The sequence below is a fragment of the Bos taurus genome, chromosome 25, assembly GCF_002263795.3.
Source record: "Bos taurus isolate L1 Dominette 01449 registration number 42190680 breed Hereford chromosome 25, ARS-UCD2.0, whole genome shotgun sequence".
Lineage (NCBI taxonomy): Eukaryota > Metazoa > Chordata > Mammalia > Artiodactyla > Bovidae > Bos > Bos taurus.
In genome coordinates, this window is record NC_037352.1 from 35,032,945 (window position 1) to 35,059,213 (window position 26,269).

At 49.0% G+C, this 26,269-nt stretch overlaps 1 protein-coding gene across 9 annotated transcripts in view; it reads right to left on the minus strand.

The window, feature by feature from the left end:
- Window positions 1-19,657, minus strand: part of CUX1 (cut like homeobox 1) — a 349,421-nt gene extending 329,764 nt beyond the window's left edge. For 5 of the 9 annotated variants that reach the window (XM_024985274.1, XM_024985272.2, XM_059881597.1 and 2 more), the window contains exon 1: window positions 17,948-18,292. In XM_024985274.1, the coding sequence (XP_024841042.1) occupies window positions 17,948-18,277 (330 nt within the window). In that variant the 5' untranslated portion in view covers window positions 18,278-18,292. Of the gene's footprint in view, window positions 1-17,947; window positions 18,293-19,571 lie in introns of those variants that run through there. The other 4 variants (XM_024985277.2, XM_024985276.2, XM_059881598.1 and 1 more) reach the window with 1 other exon arrangement.
- Between the last annotated feature and the right edge of the window lie 6,612 nt (window positions 19,658-26,269).

Genomic DNA, 26,269 nt, shown 5'->3' on the forward strand with positions numbered 1-26,269 from the left:
AATCAACTATACTCCAGTGTGTGTCTGTGTGTATAAATATATATATATATTTTTTTTTAAAGGTACCCTCCCCGAAGAGTATGGTAAAATAGAAAACATAAAATTGCATTTGTCCTAATATAACCACGATTATTATAAATGTATACCATTTAATTTCACTAATCAGACAGACTCTCAACCAGGGTTTAGAAAACAAGATCCTGCATCACGTAGCTATAGCAGACACAGTAAAAGGACATGGAAAGTGTGGCAATGATGAAAGAGGAGAGGCTTTATCAGGCAAATAGAAACTAAAAAATGAAGGGAAGAACAAAAAGAAGAAGAAATTTGAATATCAAAACAAACAGAATTTTTTAAAAAACAATGGAAATACTACAAATAATCACACAATAAATTTTAAAGCCTAGATAAAATGGACACATATCTAAAAAATTATAAAATGCCAAAATAAGTCTATTGACAGAAAAGTCAGATAGAATAACAAAGAAAATGAAATGATAAATTCCTCTGAGCCCACTCTGAGGCTCAGGCCCCACGGTCACAGGTGAGCCCTATCCAATTTCAGATACAGATAATCTTCATCTTATACAAATGGTTCCAAAGCCATTTTAACCCACTTTATGAGACTAGTATAACCTCAATTCCAACTGGATAAAAATAAGAAAACTGTAGGCCATTTTACTTAATAACACAGATGTGGCAACTATACATCTAATCCAACAATATTTTAAAATATAAGACAGGGAAGAGTTGATCGAGGAACACAATGGACACTTCAACATCGGAGTGCTGATCACTGTAATTTACCACATTCATCGCTGAGGGTTTAAAACCACCCAGATACGAATAGATTTAAAGGAAAAGGTCCACACTGACTCATGATGAAAGCTCTCAGAAAAGTGGAGACAATGGAGTCATGCAGTTATTAATCCGATTAAAACTGCTACCAAAAATCTCCATCAGGTACATTCCCTCTAAGACCAGGAAAGAAGACACACAGCCCCATCACCAGCCTGCAGCAGAGTCCTTGGCCTTCTGGCCGACAACACAAGTCTCTTGGGCATGAGGAGTGGAAGGAAAGGGACAAACAAAAGCGTCCCATTTTTTGCCTATGATACTCTCCCGAGATGCAACAGGTTCAAGTGAACTAGCAAACCCAACGAGAGACTCAGCAACCTGGCCAGTTTCAAAATCAGTAAACAAAAACCAGTTTTTTCCTCCACACCGGAATAGTCAATCAAGGAGAAAAAAAAAAAATCAAGAAGAAAAAAACACACAGTCATTGCTCACACTACTACAGAAACTACATAGAACTCGGCTTTAACCTCGTGACAAAGGTACCAAACCTTTCTGAAGAAAGACCTAAGTAAATGGAGAAACGGTCTCAGTCACAGATAGGAAAACTTGAAATTTCTTACTTTTCTCCCAGATTAATCTGTGTATTTATTCCAAATCCAATAAAGAAAATCTAGTGGGACTTAAGGAGAGCTTGATGGAAATCAGCATTAAAGAATAATGGACAATGAGGAGTTGAGATATTTTGAAAGAGAAAGGCAAAGTGCAAATTCACCCAATCTGAAAGTAAAAATTGTATAAAGCCACAGTAATCAAACAGTGAGGCACCCGTGCAAGAAGAAACACACGGGGTAGTGGAACAAAAGAATGACCTGGAAACACACTCACATATATGCAGGGCCTTGGCATTCAGTGGAGGCAACTTCCTAAATCACTGGGTAGGAGACTGGACTGCTCGGCAGGCAGTGCTGGAGAAAAACTGACTCCCTCACAGTCTACACGGAAACCATCCCTAACCTAAAAATCTAAACACGGCAGACAAATCTCTACGGCTGTCAAAGTATGAGTATCTTTGTGATCCTGAGTGGGGAAAAGATTTTCTCAAACAAAACTGAAATGAAAAACTGATAGATCTGACTTCATCAAAGCTCAGTTTTTCTGTTTATTGAAGGACACGACAGACAAATCGACAAACAAGTGAAAGATGGGGAGAAGCGACTTAGGAAGGTAAAAACCAACAAAGGGTTAGGAACTCCTGCAAATCAACAAGGGACAAGACACAGGACCAGACGACTTATGAAAACATAAATCTGAAAATCTAGACAGGTATAAAACAAGGTTGGTAACAAGCAGAAAACACACGGGTGATCAGAGAAAAATCACAACCCTCAAGTGCCACTCTAAAACCATCAGGATAAAGGTTTCCGGGAAGCGCTGATGAGACAGGCAGAGAGAGCAAAGTGGTGTAGCCAGCCACGCGGGGGAGCAACCTTGGAGCACTCAGTGAAATGAAGAACACTCTTCACCCTAGGACTCAGCAATCCTACCCCTGGGCAACAGTCAGGAGACGCGTGTCAGGGTGCCCGAGGCCACCGAGCAGGGTCATCCCCGGGGAGACGGACATGTGAGCTAGGGTTGGTGCTAGGGACTGAATGGTGTTGCACCCCACCCCCGCAAATTCATGCGGTGAAGCCTCAGTCCTGAAGTGATGGTGTTTGGAGGTGTGACCTTTGGGAGGTTTAGATAAGGTAATGAGGGTAGGGGTCCCCATGATGGGATTAGTGTCCTTATGAAAAGAGAGCTCCTTCACAGTCTCAAGACCCACCATCGTGTTGAGGACACAGCAAGAGGAGGGCTGTCTGCAAGTTAGCTCCCTAACTTTACTTGAGGGCTTTCCCCAGGTACCCTCTTGATCTTGGACGGCAGGCACCTTGATCTTGGACTGCCCAGCCTCCAGAATTGTGAGCAATAAATGTCTGTGGCTTAAAGTCCCTGTGTGTATGGTACACAGCAGTCTGAGCTAAGACAAGTGGATTTTTCAGTTGGAATCCAATGCAGCACTCATGAATGATGAAATTTGCAGGGGGTAACATGGACAGATCTCAGAAACAGTGAGGAGTGAAAGGGAAGGGAAGATTTACAGCACGATGCCACAATTATGGATTAGAGCTACTTATACATACAAAACAGGCCACATGTTTTACAATACACCCATATAGAGGTACACTAAACACATTAGAATGAGAAGAGGAGGGGACTAGACATGGGGATGGAGCAGAACGGAGAAAAAAATAAGATAAATCATGATGTGCTGTGAAGTGAGAAGTGATGAATGCAACTCAGGGATGGGGAGAAACACACATGTGTGCACACATGCACACATACAAGACACACACACACACACACACACACACACACATGCCCTGAAGGCAGGCAGAAAATACGGATTTAGTTTTTCCTGCCCGTAGCATAGAAATGAGAGCGTTAAAGCTCTGACCTAAGGATTTCAATTTTTAACATAAAACATCTGGCAAGAAGTTCCTAAACTTTCAGAATTATAGTGAACTGGGTTGACAGCAGGCCCTCATTTCGATTCCTAGGAGGTAAGACTATATACCTGTCTGAATTGACAGACCCACAGAGATACATACACACAACTGAAGGAGATTTGGTATTTTGCTGTAACTTGTGGAACCTGTCAATTTCATTCACAATTTACACCAGCTGCTAATTATACTTAACTGAATATTAACCATTCTAATTGCTCGATGCTTTATCGGCAGCATCTGAAGTATTGCGGGACATCTGGCTTGGCAAATGGGATGCTGCCTGCTCTCGGAAGAGAGCTTCAGCGCTCACTTTCATCTCACACCCTCAGCTCAGCTCTGCCTTCAGTAGGGACCATCACATCTCAGAAACGTGACTTCTCATCCACACCCAGCCAGAGCAGTCAGGGGGATGTCGGTTGTAATGCTGGATTTGCATCGCAGAGGGCTGGGGGAGGGCAGCAGGCAGGACAGAGGGCCCAGGTTCCTGCCACCTATCAGCAGGCCTGGACGGCCTCTTCTCCCACGGGTGTGTTCACAGGCAGAAAATGGCACTTTGTCCTGGCTCATCGCCTTTTATCTCAGAAGCAGCACCATGAGCAAATCTGCTTGACAGTCCCTATCTCTCCAGCGAAGACAAAGTGAAATGAGCATCGCACTTGGGCCAGGGGAGAGGCCCCTTTGCTGGTGAGTAAGGAGGGAAGGCGGGAACGGGCAGAGACCCCGGGTGGGCTACCAAGAGTGTGTGTGCTCATTCAAACTGCTCCCAGGCTCTCCACAGTCCGTCTGCACGTGACCGTGGTCCCCAAGGGCACCCCCACCAGAGAGGCACCTGAGGAGGAGGAGTCAAGGGGAAGACCAGAGCAGAACAGAATGAGATGGAACCACAGTCTGGGCCTTAAAACGAAAAGAGGAGTTACACAGAAGAGGCCACAAAGTAGCAGACTCAAAACGTTACACACAGACTTACTACCTAGGACCCAGCAATTCCACTCCTAAGCATCAATGTGAAAACTGAAAACCTACAGTCACACAAACACTTACACACACATGTCCACAGCACCTTCTCCATGCTAGCCCCAAAGCGGAAACAATCCCAACGCCCATCAGTTTATGAAAGAATAAACAAGAGGTTGTATATATCCGCACACAGGATGCTGTTACTCAGCCATAAAAAGGACTGAAGCGCTGATACGCACCTCAACATGGATGAACCAGCAAAACTCACAGTGAGAGAAAAGGGGCCAGACGTGAAAGCCCACACACATGCTGTATGATGCCGTTTATACGTGAAGAACAGGCAAACCCGGAGGCATAGGACGCAGACCAAAGGCTACAAACAGAGCCTGGGGAGAGTTGGGGAAAAGGAGGGTGACTGCTGACGGGTATGGGGTTCTTGTTGGGGTGATAGAAACACTCTGGAATTAGATCGTGGTGATGGTTACACCAAGTGGCCGTCACATATTCACAACGTGTGAATATGGCACAGAATAACCAATGGCACACTTTCAAAAGGTTAAAATGATGAGTTTTGTGTGCATATTATTTAAAAAAGTAAAAAGTGACAGACTAAATGTATCAGGCATTGTGTCGAGGGAGCACCCTCTGCAGCAGGACCCCCAGGGAAGGGCTCCAAGCCCCCTGGGGCACCACCGAGCCCCCTCCCCGAGGGTGAAACGAGCTCTCCCTTAAAGAGCGGACACCCAGAAGACTCTGGGGTGCCCTCAAGGCCGAACCCAAACCTCCGCCTCAGCTTGAGCTTCTGAAACCAGCTTCCTTGGCCAGCAACGGTCCACTCTGCACACCCCACGGGAAACGATGGAAAACTCACAGGAGAGGGTCAGGAAACCTCCCTAGTCTCAAATGTTAAGAATGGGCTCTTGAAAGGATGCCCTGAACCTCTCAAATAAATAACAGGCATCTGGAAGAAACGCGGCACTGGTCACTGAGTGCTTCCCGTGGGCACTGCTGTTCAAAGTCTGTTCCAGAAGCTTCCCTGGAAGGAGGGAGACCAGGGCCTGAGGCTGTATGGGGACCAGGGCAAAGTGGGGGCCACCCTCCTGTGAGCACGCATTCCCCCAACACTCAGCTCGGAAGAGCTGCCGACCCTAGAAGGAAACGGGAGGGCCTCGCTTCAGAGGCGACGGCCACTCGGCGTAAAGATTTCTCAGTCAGACCCCCTCCTCCTGACACAAAATACAACCACTGCCACGTGCAGAGAGGAAGCCCACGAACACAAAGCTCCGTCCTGGGGTCTGAGGCGCAGTTTGCTGCTCCCGGAGCCCTGCGCACTAGCCGCTGGGAATAATTCCCAGAGTGACATTTCTAAACCAGGCTCTGGCTCTCACCCTCCTCTTTGACCCCTTGGTGGCTCGTGGCACCTCTTCCTTCCTCCCTAAGCCATCTTACCCGTTCTTGAGGCCGTGTTCACAGTGACTTCAGTGCAGCCTCCCTCCCACATCCCGGAGTGAACAGAGGAATCCCATGGCAGGACCCTGGTTCCCGCCCGAGTCCCCCAAACTTGCTTTCCTAGCGTGAGTCCTGCTCTTCTACCTGCAAACAAGTTCGAACCTTTGTGCCCTACGACAGGCCTCCATGCCCATCGCCACCACCATGCCCCACCCCTTGCACACACCCCCGTTCCCCATCACACACCTCACAGGTCCCAGAGCTGCTCCTGGGGGAGGGGAGGGGGGCAGAGGCACCGAGAAGCCCCCATGGCAGCCGCACCCACTAGTGACAGACAGTGGCCGTCCTAATAGCTGGCAGGCACAAACCCCCCACCAGGACATACCTGACTTGCCACCAGGTATCACACTGTAATTAGTCATTGTAATTGAAGCCGAACGTAATTAATTACATAATTTTGAAGTGTTCAAGTGTAATTCCATTAAAATTACATCATGAAACTGGGGAATTACAAAGGATTACCGACAAAAAGCAAATAGGGATGAATAAAGAAACTCCAGGCTGACTCCATGCCTGTCTGAGTCACACCCAACGCTCAAGTACAGCGCCTGGCACCCCACCTGCTTTTAATAAACCTCTGGGGCCCAGCCTGGCGGCTGTACACACGGGCCGCCTCTGGGGGGGACCAGAGCCAGGCCCCAGCTGACACAGAAGACCTCTCCTCCCTCCAGGCGCTGCTCCCCGCCCCGCCCCGGCCTCAGTCCCCTCTGCTGAGGCCTCCCACGTCTCTGAATGCCACTCGCTCAGCCCATCTCTGCCATGGCCACCACGACCCCAGTGGCCTCCCGGGTCACGCCAGGGCCTGGCGCCTGCCAGCACGCAGCCTGGCACCTTCTCTCCCTGCCCAGTCCCTCCCCATCTCGTTCTGGACCATGACTCCCCACCCTCCCGGCGCCATCCTTCACCATCCCTTCCCCTTGCATTCCGGATCCTCCTGAACACAAATATGAGTTTTGAATGGTCCCTCTTGCATTTGAGAAGCAGCCTCTCTCAGGGGGCCCTCAGAACACAGAAGTGACTCAGCGGGACTCTGCACTGAGAAGTCTGGGCCCAGGCCCCGGGCAATCCCACGCTGTAATACACTTATTCCTCCTCTGTTCACTTTCCATCTCCCCTGCTAGATCATAAGTCCCTCGAGGGCAGGGCCATCCTGCTGCTCTGGACACTGGAAGGCTGTGCTACAGCAGCGCCTGGCTGCCAGGGGAGGAGGTGGGTCAGTGGAATACCACTTCCCATCTTTCCAGACCCCTGTCCTGCCCTCCGCACACATCAGACATCCCTAGCCCCTATAAGCTGACATCTGCAGGGGCCGTGTGGTCTGCGGGGGCTCATTCCTCTTGGTACCCCAGGGGCTTGACCAGGATCCAGGGCCGACATCAGGCACCAGGGAGACCCGCTCAATAAAGGAATGAATGAGGGGCCCCAACACTCTATGAAGAAAAATGACTCGTCCCCCCAAACAAACAAGACTGCAAACCACCTCATTCAAACCTGCTGTGTTACTTCCGAGAGCAGCGCACCCTTGTGCGTGTTTTCTTACTAAATGTACAACTTCATTATCAAACGAGCCGTATCAGCCCAAACAAACAGGCGTGCAAAAAAACAATCATCTGAGTCCAGAGGAACCTAAACACTCAGCTGTTCCATGATGACTCCTTGAGGAAAATAAGGAGTGTCATCTGGTGAGGCGTCTTCTCAAGGGAGGGAGGTCCTCCCGAGGACCCTTACAGAGCTGCCCTCTTAGTGAACACGGCCCAGCACCACACCTTCATGTGCAATTGGGAACAAATCCCTGTGTCCTGGGTGCCTTTCGGTGATATGAGTGGATTTGAGTCCAGTATCACAACAGGGGCTAAATCGACTAGGCTCCCAGGGACTGAAAGCGGAGGGAGTTTCATCCTGGCCGTCTCCAGGTTAAACACAAATATTAGCATCTAACAGCAAATGGCTCCCCTGTACCAGTATCAAGCCAGGGGTGTCAGAGAACAGTGCTGGTCAGAGACGCTTCCTCAGCCCAGCGCTCACGGCTGAACTGCATGCTGGACAGGGCACGGCCTTGCCTGAGCCAGTTCCCTCCCACACCCCCCACCCCAGGCCCCACCCCTGGGCGTCTCTCTTGCCTTCCAATTCCCCCCAACCCTTCCCACAAATCTGCTTTATGCACCGATGGGACGTTGAGGGTAGCAGGTGACACAGGGAGGGTTATGTTCAGCCCGATGCTGTAACTGCACTCCAACTATTTATTAGATACGGTTTGCTAACCTGAGTGCTCACCTCCTGGGGAAGGATTATCTGTCAGACAGTCCTTCTCTCTGGAGCTCCAATGCTGGGCGCTGACTCTGAAGTCTCACAGCAGGGGAGGCTCGAGAAAGTGTCTCGGATCTAGCGAGGCCTCGGCCAGAAAGGTGTCTGTCCACTGGGCACCCAGGTGGCTTCCACGTCCACCACACAGGCTCTGTTCAGTGTTCACGTGAAAGGACTCACCCACCCCCAAGCTCACCCTGGGTGCCCTGTGGACAGGGAACCCGTTCTGATCCCCTGGCAGCCTCATCATGATGACCCTCCTTCAAGGGAAAGCCATTCTCGGGGACAGCCGGGATGACAGGGAGAGGGAAGGCAGGAGGAAGGCAGCCCCAAGGAGCCCCCTCCTCTAGTCTTGCCTGGGAAATCCCACGGACAGAGGGAGCCTGGTGGGCTACGGTCCACGGGGTCGCAAAGAGTGGGACACAACCGAGCGACTAAGCACACACTGTGGGTGTGCATCTATCTATACATACAAATGTTGGTAAAGCATCTGCTGTGTCACCAGCGGACATAAAACCAGCCAGAACGTGAGGAATCCAAGCACTCCCAGCAATGCTTTCCTTCTCTTCTCTGCCTTTTCCTGAAGCCGCACGGCAGTCCCAGCTCCAGAACTGACGAAGTTACAACACAAGGTAGGAGGGGGGATCCCCACGCTAAGATGAACTCTTCAGCCCTCCCTGCCACAAATGATGGCAAACTCGTAGGCACCAACCAAAACGCAAACAAATCCTCCGGGTGCTTCAAACCCCGGGTTTCAACCCATCTTCTAGGCTTCAACACCAAAACCTCTCTACTACACTTCACCCCTCCTTCTGCCAGGGGCTAAGCCCCTGAATTCCCCATGCCCCCTACCCCCGCCATTCCCCCCAGTGCCCGTAGCCCAGCAAAGGAGCACATCCACTTCTTCCTCGTGGATGCCAGGCCCTGCCCCACCCCCCAATCGGCCACCCAGGCTGGACCCCAGGGATGGTGGCTCCTTTCGCACCCCTTCTCAGGGAAGGCCTGGCAGCCCTCACTTCCCCAAATCCATGCAAATGTTCATGCAGCCAGACGGTGACGTCACCCCTACAGAAATACCCTAGGTACTTTGTAAATGAAGAAGCAGAGAAAGCACGCAGGCTGTGAAGGCCACTGCTCTGAAAGGGAGCTACTCGGTCAAGCTGCACCCACGCCCACAGGCCAGCTTCCGGGGTGCCGAGCACTCCCGAGACGTTTCTCCGGTGCTGACCCCCAAGCCTTCGTGTTGCTTGCCACTTGCCTTCTCTTGCGTTGGTGGGGTTCTGATCCTTACAATACTGACTTTCCCCCGGTTCATGTGGGGAAGTTTTCCTCCCATTCAGGCTGTGGGCAGAGTTGGAGAATAAATTCTCTGTCAAAGAATTGTTCTGCTCAATTCTATTTTTAAAAATGTGAACTTTTTGCATTATGTGCCACAAATACGATTATGTGTATCTTAACCAACCTATATGTCACTTGGCAATGGAGGACTTTAATAACACGGGAATAAAACAAATGAAAAGAAATACATGCGCTAGCCCTGTGTACCTATCAGTAGCTTTCAAAACACAGCCACTTGAACATACTCTACCTACCTTTCACAATCGGAAGAAGACTTCCATTTGCAGTTCTGAAATTAACTAGCTGAGTGAGCCTCAAATCAGGAATACACAGGTCTGCCTGCTAAGAGAAGCCCAAAGTTCTCCTACAACAGGACTCACTGGGAGCCCCGAGTTGGGGTGGATGCATGCCAGAGTGCAGGGTATTCAGTGGGTGCACTGAAGGCATAAGGCGGGCACCCAGGAAGGGCGATCAGAAGCTGAGAGGGCGTTATGTGGGGTCCATCAGAGACAGCAAAGGAGGGCACTCAGAGACCACCAGCCACCCCCTCTCCCGTGCTTCCCCAGCTGCACAGAACTCAGCTCAAGCTTAGCCTCTCCCGCTCTGGACACTTTCCCTGCCCACCCCACCACAGTCAGGACGCCCTTCCTCTGCCGCCCTCCACCATCCTACAGGCACACACCAGCAGAGCCGCATTCCAGCCACCCGGCCCCTCTCTGCGCATCTGGGCTGCTGGCTCTCCGGCCCTGCATCACAGTGCCTGGTGCATGAGGGGGCTCCCTCTGCGGCATTGGCTAAGATGAAAAAGAGGTGCATAAACCAGGCTGGGTACCCCAATGTGCAGGGGGAGGAGGGGGAGGTCCCCTCCATGGAGCACCGACCCGGGGATCCTTCCACAGCGGGGAAAAGGTGTAGGCGATGTACAGACACCCTTCAGGAACTCTGCCTGTTGAGGAGTGTGCTCTCCATCCTGTGCCAGCGGGAGCCACCGCGGATGTTTAAGGAGAGGCATGAGACGATGGAATCAATGACTGGGGAAGGTTCATCTGGCTGTCGCACCTATAATGATTACGACCTGTTTCAGACAGGCAGTTCTGAAACTGTGTTGGTAAAGGCTAATACTCCCAGCTCCTGTGTGTTAGGAAGATTTGGCTCTCACACACAACACCCCCCCCCCAAAACTAACTTCATACACACACACACACACACAAGATGTATTAAAGTATCAGTGTGTATTAAAATGACAGCATAATTACATACCAACACAGAGCAATGTAAAACAATCGCAAACCATTCCTTACTGCTGACAATGACGTTCAACCATAAGCGGCAATATCCTTCCTCTTCCAATTCTACGTCAACACTGACAAATTAGGGTGCTGGGGCGGAGGAGCTGTGGGGGCGGGGGGAAGCCCGTGTGCCCCACCCACCCAGCCCCAGGGTTAGCAGGCTCTAGGTGACAACTTCCTGACTACATATCACACTGCCCTGCGAGGGAAGGGCTCGGCAGACCCTGGCCACGGCACTGATCCTCTGTGCTTGCCCGTGACCGTGAGGTCCCTGGTGGACCAGGGCACCTGGACAGGGCATCTTGGCAGCAGCCTGGGCTTCCTGTCTGGGTCCTGGGTCCCACACATGCCTAGGGAGCAGAAGCACGACTCCGAACCTGACCTTGTCTCCTACTTGGCTGCGTGGTGTGACAGCACACAGTGTTATGTAACGACGAGCTGAGGTACAAGTGAAATGAAGCAATTCCAGCAAATTAAGGTTTCTCCACTGGTTTACATGACCGCTCCTGTTCTCGAGCTTTCTGTTTCAAAAGGGTACAGCTTACAACACCTCTGCTGTGTGAACAGGAAGGGAAGATGGAATTTTATTTGCAGGTCTATGTACAATTTTAGTTGTAATTTCTGCACACTGGTGACCCAAAATCTTTTCCCCTTTGAAAGGTCTGCATTCCATGGGCAGCTGCTACCTACACGCTCGGCGAGGGCACAGCAGAACAATGTGAAACAGAAATAATTCACTGTACACAGAGCTGCATGGGTTCAAGTTATAGGTCAACTATCGTGGGGAAAAACTGAAAATAAAGGACATGCTTCACCATTATCTGCCGCACCTTTCAGAATGAAGCAAAAATGGTGATAGGAGCAACAGAATGTTCTTATTTTCAGGGTGAGGGGGAAAAAATGTCTTTTCCAAACCTAATCAAAAAATTAAATGTACAATTCCCTCCAGCAAGAATTTTATTTTTAATTTTCATTTACATAGTATCTTTCTTCCAAGAATCTCAAAATAATGGAGTTCCACAAATACTTTAAACCAAAAAAAAAAGAAAAGTTGTCACAACGAAGGAGGGGACAGGCGTGGCGGGGCAGGAGCTCGGAGGAGGGACGAGAAGTGGCAGGCAGGGTGACAGGAGGCGCTCGGGGCTGGCAGCGCCCAGGCTGAGGGCGGCTCCGAACCAGCCCTTCCTCTGTCAACAGCCCACAGGCCTTGCTTCTGTTTGCATCTTCAAGACAAGGATCTACCTTTGGTGTCACTTACTAGCTTTATATCAAACTATTTTGATCTAAGCAGAGACTGCTCCTCTAAAACCCAAGGGGCAGTGGCAACAAACCAAAGACCCTCGCAGGTCCAAAATAACAACTGAATCAAGATGCTTAAGATATACAACTATGTTAGAAAACAAAATACTAACAATTCATTAGGGGGAAAGACCCAATGTTAAAGAGAGACTACCTTGCTTTTAGGGGGATATTGGAAAAGAAGGTTTTGAACTGGTTGGGTTGTTTTTTGGGTATTTTCTTTTTTTGTTTTACAGCTGGGTGGACAGGATCTGAACGTCTTACATTTAGCAAAAAGCTGTCAACACCCAAATAAAATTTTAATGACAGTAAGAATGGCATTCTATTTCTCACAATTTCACAACGTTCACTTAAGAAAGAGCTAATTTGTCAATTTGTTTTTCCCTTAACCAAACTCAAGACACCTCAACTATGCATAACTTCAAAAAAAAAAAAGTTAACTGCTTTAACTTATTAGGTAAACACAGTCAAAGAGAATGATGTCTTTAAGAAAACAGGCCCCATGCTGGTATACTCGGGTCAATGCTAAGAAAGAACAAGCTTCTGAGCAAGCTCTGGTAATTTCTTCCGACATGAACTTCATAAATCACAGTCGGAAGCATCCAGGATTTCAACTGTCAGCTGACTGAGTTGGCCACAAGGAAGATCTGGTAGCCCTGACCGTGGCCTCTCGTGTTTTATAAAAGGTGGGATCACTCACCTTTCCCAACTTCACAAGTGCCTCAGAGGAGGAAATGGAATCTAGTCAGTTTCATGTCGGGCTCCTACCTGGCTATTCTTCCAGCCGCTCTGCAGTGCCGGGTAAATTCTTGGGAGGATTGAATACTCCCATCCCCAATCCTTTCCAGTTACCTGTCCCCTGGTGGTGTTCCTAAGAACTGGGTAGGGGGAGACCTCTTGCGCAGGGATCCTACCAATCACATCTGAAGAACTTCCCCGGGGCTGCCCCTGGCCCAGGGCTCTAATAAACACAAAATCTCTGCCTCTTGCCTGCCCGCCCTGGGGCCTCCTGCAGGAAGGAAAAGTCTGCAGACTCAAATGAGGAAAACTGACATTTATTTTGCGCATTAACATCACCCTATCAGAACTTAATTATAGCAAGAATTAGAATTATTTTTATTCGAGAGTTGTTTACTTTTCAAAGGAAAGGTTCTTGATGGGTTCTGTAACAAATTAGATGTCTTTCAGGAAGAGCTGTTTGCCCTCATTATGTTTCTTTAACTGTGTCGCATTAAACGAACAGGGTAGCACACACAGTTTTTAAAGTCACAGCCCAGGTGCATTAGCCCAGGTGTCTGAAAGCCATGGCTTCAAGCCACTGTACTAATGAGTGCAATGCCACAGGTCCCCCCTCAATCCCAGGTAGCCCCCTGCCGGAACACCTTCAGCCCAGCCCGAGACCCTTCTCCTCCACCAACTTTCTCAGAACACAGCTGAAAAGTAGACTACACCTCAGGAAATCCAAGACTTTGACAGAACCAACAGGTCAATACAAATCAGCACCTAAACACCAACTGAAGCTTGGTTCTTAAATATACAACGAAACCAAGGCTATCAGCTGGTTGGGAAAAGTAAAAGAGGAAAAATGACTGGGATAATCTAGAGGGCCCCACCATGACATATTATTGACATATCCCCTTAACCTGGCTTTTTGTTTGGTTTTGTTGGTATTTCAGGTTACATCTCTAGATGTGCTTCAGTTCAGTTCAGTTGCTCAGTCGTGTCTGACTATTTGCAACCCCATGAATCGCAGCACGCCAGGCCTCCCTGTCCATCACCAACTCCCGGAGTTCACTCAGACTCACGTCCATAGATTCTGTGATGCCATCCAGCCATCTCATCCTGTCATCCCCTTTTCCTCCTGCCCCCAATCCCTCCCAGCATCAGAGTCTTTTCCAATGAGTCAACTCTTCGCATCAGGTGGCCAAAGTACTGGAGTTTCAGCTTTGGCATCATTCCTTCCAAAGAACACCCAGGGCTGATCTCCTTTAGAATGGACTGGTTGGATCTCCTTGCAGTCCAAGGGACTCTCAAGAATCTTCTCCAACACCACAGTTCAAATGCATCAATTCTTCGGCACTCAGCTTTCTTCATAGTCCAACTCTCCCATCCATACATGACCACTGGAAAAACCATAGCCTTGACTAGATGGACCCCCTAGATGTGCTTAGGGAAAGTTAATTTATTCTAAATCTTTATCGGGGTGTAATAAAATGTATCCAAATACTCATGTCAACAAATGTTTATTAAATCAGAAATCACAAATGGATTCACAATTTCTGTGCCATTTTTAGTTGTATAATACAGATATCAAATCGCTTGTCTAATTATGCCATTAAAGTTCCCTTTTCACTCCATGATCAACCTTCACACAGTTCTCTCAGTGTCCAAGCACACACGGGCATCTGGTCCCTAAAGTGCCCAGCACGACTGAACATCCAGGTATAAACTGCAGTGGGGCACAGGGAGAGGTCACAGAGCCCCTCTTCAAAAGGTTTGGACAAAATGAATGGCCATACGTAAGAAGTGTCTCTGTGCTTTGCTATAATAAGATTCAAACACGGGATTCCAAGAATTCCACCTGTTTTCAATTAGATACCAGAATTGCTTGAGTGTTTAAACTACATTCACTTGCTACTTATACAAAACAATTCTTCTGGGTTTTTTGAACATTTTAAGTATGTTAAAATAAGATTAAGGGTCTGGTTTAAACAATCAGAGGCAGGAGAATTTCAGCTGAAACCAAAACTATCTCTCTGCAGCCATAACGCAAGGGCTTCAGACAAAACAATAGGATGAAATACACGAATTTCGGTCTTTGACAATTACTTGTAAAAATCAGACCTTTCATAGGGAAAGCTACTTTATGTATATATACATATACGGATGTTTATGTTATATAATGTATATAATACATTAAAGTGGGTTTTTAAATAATTTCTAAAAATACAAGATCCTATATATTTAATGTTTATAGAAACTTTTTGTTATCGCTGTGTTATACAGTCCATCAGATACAACTGTCTTTTAAATCGGTGAAACTGACATGAGGCCAATCATGTGAACTGAAAAAATATGGAAGCACAGGTAGGAATCCGGCCTAGCCCTTGCAGGATTTTTCACACAATGGATTTCTCTTTTTAAAAAATGTACAACTTTTCCTTCAACAATTTTGTCCTCCTTTCATTTCACTGTGGATGTTCCTTGTGCTTTTACAGATGAGCTGAAACACACACGGATTTTTCTACTGGGAGCCTTGGTTTTTCCTCTCAGGATGTGATCCCAGCCTCAGAAGGAGTTTAGACTACTGACTGCTCCAGGTAGATGCAAAGTTGGGGGGTCCCAAGGTACAGCCTGGTGCTTCTGAACAGGGACCCCTTATGCCCCCACTCAGCCTACTTCCCCCCACCCCACCCCAAGCAAACCCTGGTGGGTTTGTTTGAATTGCATACAACAGGGCAGAGGACTTTTGCAACAGTCACTAAAGGTCTTGGGCTCAACTGACTCACCAGACAGCATTTTTAAGGTCAGCTCAGTGGATTGATTAGGAGAGCTATTCCTGAGGACGGGCAATCTGTCCCTTCCCCACTTTCTCATGTCGCTAACTACAGGCAGATGGGGGAAACTGGGGGAAAAGGGAGAAGGGGGCCTCTACGGACCCACCACTGCAAGAGGTGCTGCATAACTTAACCTCTTCCCTGACTTACACTTTTTTAAAAAAGCAAGCAAACATACAACTCCCCCTACCCCCTCCCCCTCGAAAAAAACCTACGCATAGTTTCATAGAGGGGGACAAAAACTTTAATCAACTGATAATGACCCCTTCCCACACACAATCTCTAAGACACTGATATTATTAAGAGAACCAAAAAAACAAAGGCAGCAGCTGTGTGGAGCCCCGTCCCCCATTTGTTTACTCTTTATTTTAAACGGTCCTAGATGAGATACAAATTATAATCAAAATAATATACTTCGTTTGGGGAAGCATCCTGGATGGCTGGTAATGTACACACTTCCTTAACAGGAGAAAACAAAATAAAAGCAACCAGAAAATGGACTTGCAGCAAAAATGAAATTGCTTTCTTATTTAAAAAAAAAAAAAAAAGAGGAAAACGTTTAAAGGTTACTTCTGCAGAGGTTCCTTAAAGGGAAAGACTAGTCACCATGTAGGAATAATGCTCCGAAGGGAAGCCAGGCACTGGCAAAAAGCTACCCTAACATACAGAGTTACATGAGCTTGTTTTAGAAAGTGTCCTCTTTCCAAACGTGTATTTAAAAGGCAAATTTATACAATGGTGTTTTTCTTACTTAAAAAAAAAAAAGCCTGGTTTTTACAAGTCTGGGATAGGATAAAAAACTTGTCCAACTAGTCTTAGCAAGGCCAGAGCCCTGAAACTCCCATACCACAAGACTTTGGGACTAAAAAGGAAACAAAATACAGCTCAGTCTGCAGAAACTCTTCCTGGGCACTCACTCCACGACCCAAGGCAGCTTCAAGGCAGACCGAGCAGAGGGCCCAGGGCTCAGCCCCAGGTCCCTGTGTCAAGCGAGGAGCTCCCAATTGGACCCTCAGGGACCCAGTCTCTCTATCCTCAGGTAGCAATACCAGCACCCTCACTTGGCTCCGCAGGCAACCTGAGCTCAGGATAAGGGGCTCTGGAAAGACGAGAGGAGTCTGAAACTAATGGATTCTCTCTTCTCAAACTGCAGTTGCCCTGGCTCACTTACTGTCTGTGGGAACAGAGATGACACTAAACCAGATATCAACTCCAAAGGCCTCTTCTGGGCCCAAAGAAAGAACCACTTTCACCTTCTAGAACCTGGGCATCCCATAGGCAATTGAAGGCTTTCAAACAGGTGATGAAGTGGCAATCGAAAACCGTCTAAGGCCAAATCTTCCATCCACCACCAAAAACCAGTAGGCTGCTCAGTAAAGAGAACGAGGCTCAGATAAAGAATTTTTTAAATTCAAGATCAACATCTGAAAGTTCTTGAACATGAACTGACAGGGAAACTTTTCATTAAAGTTATACACCTAAATGCACCCCCCCACCAAGTGCTCCAGTGAAGATGTAACTAATCACCAAGGAGTGGGTGAGGGCATCAAAGAGGTCATAAAATCTAATAACTCCGGAGAAATCGAATCCATCTCCCAAGCAGTTTTTGCCAGGACACTTAAGAAACCACCTTGGTATTAGACTAGAATGTCACATTTAGGAAGACAAGGGGAAAAAAAAAAAATTAAGGTTTGTCTCCTAAAACTCCACAACGGGTTTTACAGTAAGCTCAGGAATTAAATTATGGTAAAAGGGAGCTATTTTTACTAAAACAGGGTAGACCAATTTATCAAAAATGCCATTCGGCTGTGTTCATTACATTCAGGAATCTAATTTACACAATAGACACTTCGGAATAATCTATTTTAGTCAATAAACACTCAAACTCCTTTAAGTTTTAATCTTATCGGAAATACATATTTCACATAGTCTTCTTCCTAGTTAAGTGAGAAATTTGAAGAAATTTCATAACGGCCGTGAGTCTGCTTTATCGCTCTTACTACGCAGGCAAGAGCAGAAAACAAGCATATACAATTAAAGTTGTCAGACTCCGTTTACATACGTTTTAATCCAATCCACTGCATTTCATGCAAGTCTGCATCTGGAGTTCATTTCCTTTCCTCCTAAAAGTACTTTAGGTCACTATCACCAGTGCTCCGGGTTAGGAAAGTTCGGCCAAGTTTACCTTCAAGCACACCTTAGAGCTGAGAGCAATAGCTGTCCCACAGGGACGCTGAGGGACCCTCCCCAACCCGGAGCGCCTGGCCGCCCTGGGCCCCTCGAAACCGCAGACACCTCTCCAACCCCCAACGCCAGCGCTCGCTGAGCTTCGGGCCCACACTCAGCTCACCTTCAACTTGGCTCCAGCTACGCACAACATCCACCTGGCAGAGTCCCGGGGCTGTCCAGGAGCCGCCAGCGCGGAGCTGGCAGGTCCCAGGCGGACCCCGAGGGCGCGCTGCTCCCCTGGGTGGGGGGTGGCAGGCAGGAACGCGCTCCCTGGGCACGGCTGCGGCTCGGGAGACGGATGGGGAGCCCCAGCACGATCCCCTCTCGGCGCCTGAGGTTGGGTGCGTGGACCACGGCCCGGCACACCACTGTCCAGTGGGACACCCGGGGCTTTGCTTTCGAGAACACGATCTGGGTAGGCATTTCGGAGCGGACCCGCCGCGCTCTCCATTGCCCACCCACCCCCCTCCACCCGCCGCCGCCGCCGCGGACCCTGCTAGGAGGGCAGGACCTCAGAGGAGAGGGTCCGAGAGCAGCTGATGGGTCACTGGCAGCCGCAGGAAGCCCCGGGCACGGGGCGAAGGCCGCCCGGATAGGCAGCGGGAGCAAGCGCCCCGGGCCGCGACACACCGCGCACCCAGGCGCAGAGACGGGCCTGCGCTCGGGGAAAGTTGTAGTCCTCCTCCGGCGCCCGCACCCGCGCCCCGGGGGCACCCGACCCCCGGGGTCCGCGTGCCGGGCACCCGCTGCCTCCCGCAAGTTTCCCCGAGCGCCCCTACCCGGGTCCCTGGCCGCGGAGGGGCCAGTCCGTGCCGCTGGTGCAGGCACACAAAAGAGCGGGGCGGCTGCGGGGTCTGCGGGTGGCCCCCCGGGCGCCCGCCCGGACGTAAACAAACCCCGGGGTCCACGCAGGAGGAGCCCCACGCCGGGCGCGGGAGTGGCGGCGCGGTCCCGGCCCGCTGACAGCCCGGAGTGCGGGGCGGGGGGCGGCGGCGGCCGGGGCCCCAGCCAGCCGGGGCCCGGGGAGCGCGGACGCCCGCCCGGCCACCCGCCCGCCTGGCCGGAGCCGAGACGGGCCGCGCCGCCGCCGCCGCCGGTGGCCGCTCTGACCCTCCCCCGAGCCGGCGGCACCACAGCGCCACCAGCCCCAGCTCCGCCGCGCCGGCGGCTCCTCCTGGAGAGGCAGGCGCTTCACCCCCACAGCAACTCCCCACAAACTTTCCCCGGGAATACGGCGGGCCGGGGGGCGCGGGGCGCGCGGCCGGGCGCCGCCGCCGCAGCCGCCGGGCCGCAGCCCCCTCCCGGCGCAGCGTCCGCCGCCGCCGCCCGCACGCCCGCCAGCCAGCCTCCCGCTCCCCCGGCTCGCGCGCGCGCCCCGCGGGCCGCCGGGGCCGCCCCCTCCCCGGGTCCCGCGGCGGCGGCGGCGCAGGGCCGGGTGGGGGGGGCGCCCCGGGGTGGGGGCCGACACCGGGGGCAGCGGTGGCGGCGGCGGCGGCTCCCGGCGCCATCTTGGGCTGATCGATGAATTGAACAAAGAGGATCAATTTCTGATCAAGCGAGTTATCAATGGGGGCCGGGGAGCGAGAGGGACTTGTCCCCGACTCGGCCCCGCGTTCCCCCGGCACCCCCCTCCTCCCCGCCGCCGCGGCCCCCCGGCGGCCAGGCGGCCCGGGGTCCCCGGGGGAGGCCGCGACCGCCCGCAGCCCCCACCCCCGGGCGAGAGGCCGAGCGAGGAGAAGCCTGACCTGCAGCTGCTGTAAATCAAAGCGCTTCCAATATTGAAACATCGATCCCACATTGGCCGCCATCTTGAGACATATTGAGACGGAGTGAGAGGCTGATAGAGAGGGGGCTGGAGTTCAGGAGCCGCCAGGAGGCAGCAGGCGGGCGGCGCCAAAACCCGGCCTGGAGCCGGCCGCCGCCGCCGCCACGGAGCACGCGGACTCCTCCTCACGGCGCCGCCGCAGCCATGGCGAGCCCGAGCCGGAGCCGGAGCCGGAGCCCGAGGGCGCGGCGGGCCGCCGCCGCCGGGCCCCTCGCGCGCGCGCGCGCGCGCGGCCCCTGTCCGCTCCCCCGCGGCACCCGCCGCCCGGCCCGCGACCCCCGCCCCTCCCGAGACCCCGGCCCCGGCGGGGCGGCAGCGACGGCCGCCGGCCCGGCCCCGAGGGGGCGCTGGAGGGCGACGGGAGCGGGGCGCCCCCGGGCCCCCAGCGGGAGGCCCCCCGAGCCTGGCTCACCTGGGGCGGTTTTCGGGCGCGCCGGGGGTGGGGCTGGCGGGGGGGGGCGGGGGTCGCAGTCGCCGACTCCGCGCAGCCCCTCCTGGATCCCGGGCAGGGAGCAGGCGGCCGTTTGGTCTGGCGAGCGCCGGCCCCGCGCCGCTTTGCGATCGCCCTCCTGCGGGGCGCTGAGCGCGCGGAGCCGCCGCGACCACCTGCCCAAGCTCCGACCCGGCGAGAACCGGGCCCACGGCCGCGGGGCGGGTACGAGGCGTGCCGGCGGTCGGCGGCCGCACACCCCTCTTGGCTGCGCCCCAGCCGGATTCAGAGACCGAGTCAGCCGGGAACAGCGTTTCACGTTGGGGGATACCGGAGCCGGGAGAAGGCAGCACTGACCCCCCGTGTCGCTGCACCCGTCAGCGTCCCGCACAGTGGCCGCGCGGTAGCCGCGCCGTACCTCACCCCCGGTGGCCAGGGGCCCCAATGGCCCCCACCTGCCCGAGCTGTGCCAGCTTGGGCCACGACAGGAAAAGTCTTGGAGCCCAGTTCTGTATCCCCCCGCACCGCTTCAGCGAAACAGCCCCAGAAACTTCCTGTGGTTCAGACACATCGGTTTGGGTGCAAAAACTTGGAAAGTGTGGGTACACTTAGAAGGAAAAGCATGGTCCCCGGCTTACAGGAATGCTAAAACCCCAAAGTCAATTCTCTTTTGATTTCTTTCTTCGCAGAAACCTGGCAAAAAGCACAAGTTTTATGATCGTCATCTTTAATTGATTACACACACGTGTGAGTTTGAGTTTCTAGTAGGAATACAGTTCTTTTACTCTCTCGCACTTCATTTAACGTGTAATTAGTTAAAACAAATCCCCAAATTCCTTAATCTTGAAAATTATATGTAAATAAAATCTGTAGGGAATACAAAATAAAATATGTAAGCGGGATATAATTGCTTTTCAACTGAGTTCGAAAGTTTTAACGCTGATCGTTGGAGTGAACTCTGCATTTTTGAATGAAGGGACTGGAAATGAAAGTCCCCAGGATTTGGAGAACACACGCGCCCCCAAGTCTGGCACTGGCGACCACGAGCGTCAGTTTCGACAACGCACGACTCCCGAGGTCCGCAAAGGGGGGTTCCCTGGGCGTCTCGGCCGCAGCTTTGACCAGCGGCGGGGGCAGGAAGCAGGTGGGTGGGAGCGCGCGGGCGCCGGGAGCCTCGGCCCTAGATGCAGTGACGCCGCGCCAGGCAGGGCACTGTCGACCCCGGGACGCAGAGGGCCGCCCCGGTGTGGGGCGCCCGAGCCCGCGCGCGGTCGGCCGGCGTCCGCGCTGTAGCTCCGACCGCGCTGCCCGGTAGAGGGCAGCGGCGCCCCGACACTCGCGTCCTCGGGTCCCTGCGCACGTGCCCACCCGCGCGACCCGCGCCTGGCCACGCCCTGTCCCAGAGCCAGGCCCCTGGCGGGAAAAGGCATGGCCACCTCTGGCGACTCCTGTCCCGACGAAATGCCACATCTAAAGATTTCTTGTATCCCACACTTGAGGATACGTCTGCCTTTCCCTCCCATTTGTGCGGTGGCAGACAGTCGAGACCTCGGAATTGCCCTAAAGGTGACTAGACAAATAAAATGTGCAGGGGTTAAAAAAAAAACACAAAAACCCTCCCGTGGGGAAGGCTCAAGGAAGGATCAGGGAAACGGTTTGGATTTGGTGCAGATGTTCTCAATCTAATTATCGTGTCGATCCCCAGGGTTTGAACCAAAATAAAGTGAAATATATATGACCTGTGTAATACTCCAGAAATACATCTGGTTAGAATTCAAGATTCTGAATCCACGGCAATATTTCAGAAATAAATTTGGATGCGTATTAAATACCCTGGTCACATTTCTGGTAATATTTACGTTATTTACATGTTAACTGGACTTACGCAAAAAAACATTACATTGACTGGCCCAGATGTTAAGCTCTATTTAAAATAAAATTTAGATTTCTTCTACCAACGTTTTAAGTTACACAAGGCAAACTGCTCTTTGGGGTGGGAGGGGGAGTTTAGAATAACTTTGCCAGCACCACAACATGTTACCATTTCAAAGGAAAAGCACTATAGATATGTCACTGATCAAAAATTAGCTGACTGAAAGAATCAGCAGAGACCTGAAAAAACTTTTTAAAGAACATTTTACTTTTCTTGAGGATAGACATAGAATAAGAACAACTTAGAGCTAATTTAAAAGGTTAATTTCTTCCTTTTTTTTTTAGATTGACTTTCAACCTCCACATAGTAGATCATGAGGACCTGCTAACATCCAAATATAGTAGATATATAAACTGTGTACTATATAAAATATTCGGAAAGTGGAAAGGTTTTAGGACCTAGAAGTGTATTAGCATCTACAAGAGTAATGGCTATAAGCACCTAGAACGAAGTGTGAGACAATGACAGGCTGGCAAGATAACTGGCCCAGGAAACAAGAAGCATCTTGACTTGAAAACGGTATTACTTAGAATGAAGCACAAGAAAAAACAACCCAGAGACATTGATATTCAGGCTCTCCCTTTAGGGAAAGAAAACTCCCAGTTCCCGAGTATATGACTAATTCACCATCTCAATCTTTCAAAAATCAAGCCCCAAGTAATCAGAAGGGAAGACTGACCAAAATGATGTTTGTTCCTGAAACCTTTAAACAATTACAGTTTCGTACCAGATCAGACAAAGAAATATGACTCCAGAATGCCTAAATTTCTTTTCTGACCCATTTTATCTTGCCTCAGAAAAATTCAGGGGCCATAATGGGGTTGTGATAATACTAATGAATGTAACTTACAGAACATTATAAAGCACTTTCAGAAGTTCACACTTTCCTACCCTCCTGGCATTGGCGGACCCTCTTGTCTCCCGACAGCTACATATACTTGATTAAATCAATTAAGGTGAAAATTGGCAAATTCTCTAAAATGCCATATGGGTTGATTATTACTAAATTGGTCCTCCTTTGATAGCCCCAATAAAGGAAAATATATTACCCTGTTTCCTAAAGATTCTAATTTAGTAATCATTCTGATATAGTTAACCTGATTCCTTCAAGGAATTAAACATCAAGAATTTCTTCCAAACTGAAAAATGTCTTACAATGTAGGCCATTATTTAAAAAAAAAAAAAAAAAAGCCATTCTCTTTACTCCTCACAAAAGAGTCCCTATCTTCTAAGATCTTATTTATAACAAACTCTTAAAATTAAGTTTCACCTACAAACTTTATCTCCAGAAAAAGTTGGAGAATAGGTTTTAACCCAACTCCAAGAATAATGAAAAAATTCAGAAATCTTGTGTCCCATGGGATAGTTTTAAAAACAAAACTTAAGAGATTCAGTTCTAAAACCTTAATTCACTTTCTGAGTATTTTTGCATTCAAATTAGAAATGGTTTTGAATAGTTTCCAACAAGAAATATTTCGGATAACCAAAGACAATACATAAGGCTAAATGTGTCCTTTATAATTTATTCATAAATAAACATAAAGACATGGCTACTTTTTGATGTCTAGTTAAAAAAAAAAAGAGTCATACTCCTAATAAGTCATATGAGAATCTCAGTTTTACAAATAGAGAAGCTAAAAATGATATCTAGGTATTCATTCAAGTTGACTGAAACTGCAAATGTTTTAAATTTAAGAATATCTCAGTCCAGACAGCAGTGTTGAGACACTTAACTTTGAAAAGGCCTTTTCTTTAAATCAAAAGATTATGAATAACAGAGGGAAATTACAGCATCTTCCTTTTCTCTGGCAACGGCCTTCCAGAACAATTTGGCATGGACTATTGGAATAAATGAAAGAAAGATTCCAGGTTCTTTTTTTTTTTTTTGAAGCTCAAGAAAACCAAACTACTTTTAATTGTTTTGTTTTTTCTAAATAATACTTTATGTTAATTATTTCTGAGTACACGATTCACTGTACTATGTAAATACCCACCAAATAAAAGTACACATTTTGCTACATGTAATTACCTGCAGAGTACATAATTCATCTCTATATGCCAAATGTATGTGTAGTTGTATAATTGTACCAAGAATCTGCCAAACTTGTAAGAACAAACTATAATGATTTCTAAACAGTAGACTCTCCTATTCACCACCCCCTCAGCCCCTCTCTCTGGTGACAGCATTGCTCAGTTCCAAGACCCTTTTTTGGAATCTTCAAAGACTTAATTTCTGGCCCACCACTTAAGTCTGCTTTCCACTTCTGGACAGCATATGTCAATGTCGCTAGCTCTAGGTATCTTTCCACACCTCTAATGATTACGTTGTGTTCTCTGCATGTCTCAAACAAAAAGGCTTGCTGTTGGATCTTTCAGATGGAGCTCCATCATATGCTTAGACAATACATTTAGCTTTTCCTGGTGGTTCAGATGGCAAAGAATCTGCCTATAAGGCAGGAGACCTGGGTTTAATCCCCGGGTCAGGAAGATCCTCTGGAGAAAGGAATGGCTACCCAGTCCAGTATTCTTACTTGGAGAACTTCGTGGACAGAGGAGCCTGGAGGGCTACAGTCTATGGGGTCAAAAAGAGTCACACGTGACTGAATCACTAACACAATGGAATGAAGGGCTCACAACCTTGGGACTTCCAACCCTTTAAGAGGGATCCAGGACTCCTCATCACCCCACAAGTTCCCAAAGTCCATCTTACCAGCCACATGGCCCCTGTCTCAGTCTCTTTTTACCAAACTTATGTTCAAATATAAACTTTCTTAAAGTTCAGAGTTTATTAGAATATCACATCTCAATTCCCTTTTTGCCTCTTCTTTCTCATTAGAGGCCCACATATGTGTCATATTACATATTTCCTGTATGCTATTGAAATAAACGCCATCCTGTATGACTCTCACTGATGTCACTGCTGAATCACTAGAAATTAATAGTGTATATCGTCAGTAGTCTGAAAGGCTTGATATATGTCAAGGACTATATAAATATTATTATTATCTTGTTTAATGCAAAGTTCATGTTCTGTGCTAAGGCCCTATATTAATTCCTTTTCTTTCCTCCTGGGAGACATGAACCCTATGCATTCTATTTATACTGACCTTTCCTTATTAATATTGCTTTTAAAATATCAGTTTGCCATCCAATATTTTAAACACACATCCATGTCCCCGGTGCCAGGACTTCTAGGGCAGGGACACGGTTTTTGAAATTCTATTCATGTCATGAAGCAAAATATTGTTTTGTTTCTCCGCAAGATCCTTGATGACACATCTCTGCAGTTGTACTTGGAGTTGAATGAAGATTTGTTTTCGTGAAATGTAATTAGATTTTCTTTTGTCATAAGCGTTGTCAGACTGTATATTATTTTTTCCTGGGTAAGTGTGGTTTGTAAGATTTTGAAAACTTGTTCCAGTGGAAAAGAGGGAATCTGATATATCTAGCAAGGAGTAAGAAAGTTTTTTCATTCGCTCATTTACATTAAATATTCGATCTAGTGTCAGCTTTGAGAATCTGTATTAGGATATCTTTAGAGGTTTAGTAGCAGGATCTCACAGGATGTCAGAATTTTGTTTGTTTGTCAGATCAAGGGAAGATGCCAGGAAAGTGGGCCTCTAATCTAGTAATATTTTTTTCTTATGGGAGTATTCACGCACACATAATCTGGAAAGCATACATGTTAAAGCAAAGAATAAAATGCAAATACTTTCATCAAAGAGATTTTTCTGGTAACAAACAAACCAAAAACAACAAAGTGGAGCGACATGAAAGTCCAACCGTACGCTTCTCTGGTGTCTCAGACCGTAAAGAATCTCCCTGCAGTGCAGGACACCCTAGGTCGATCCCTGGGTTGGGAAGATCCCCTGGAGAAGGGAATGGTTATCCATGCCAGTATTCTTGCCTGGAGAATCCCAGGAACAGAGGATCCTAGCAGGCTATAGGCCATGGGGCCTCAAACAGTCGAACATAACTGAGCAACACAGAAATTATTAAATAAATGGTGAAATATTGGGTAGCCACTAAAAATTATGTTTAGTAAAATGTGTAGTGACATGGTGAAACATTTATTATTTAAGAGGAAAATAGGATATACAGTGAGCTCAGTTACAAAGAATAGAATGTTCCATAGACACATAGACTGCTGAAACAACAGTGAGTGTCTCTGGACAATGAATTTATGAGTAAATTTTCTTTTCTTTAATATTTCTCTATTTGATATAATTTCTATATGAGCATATAGTACTTTTAT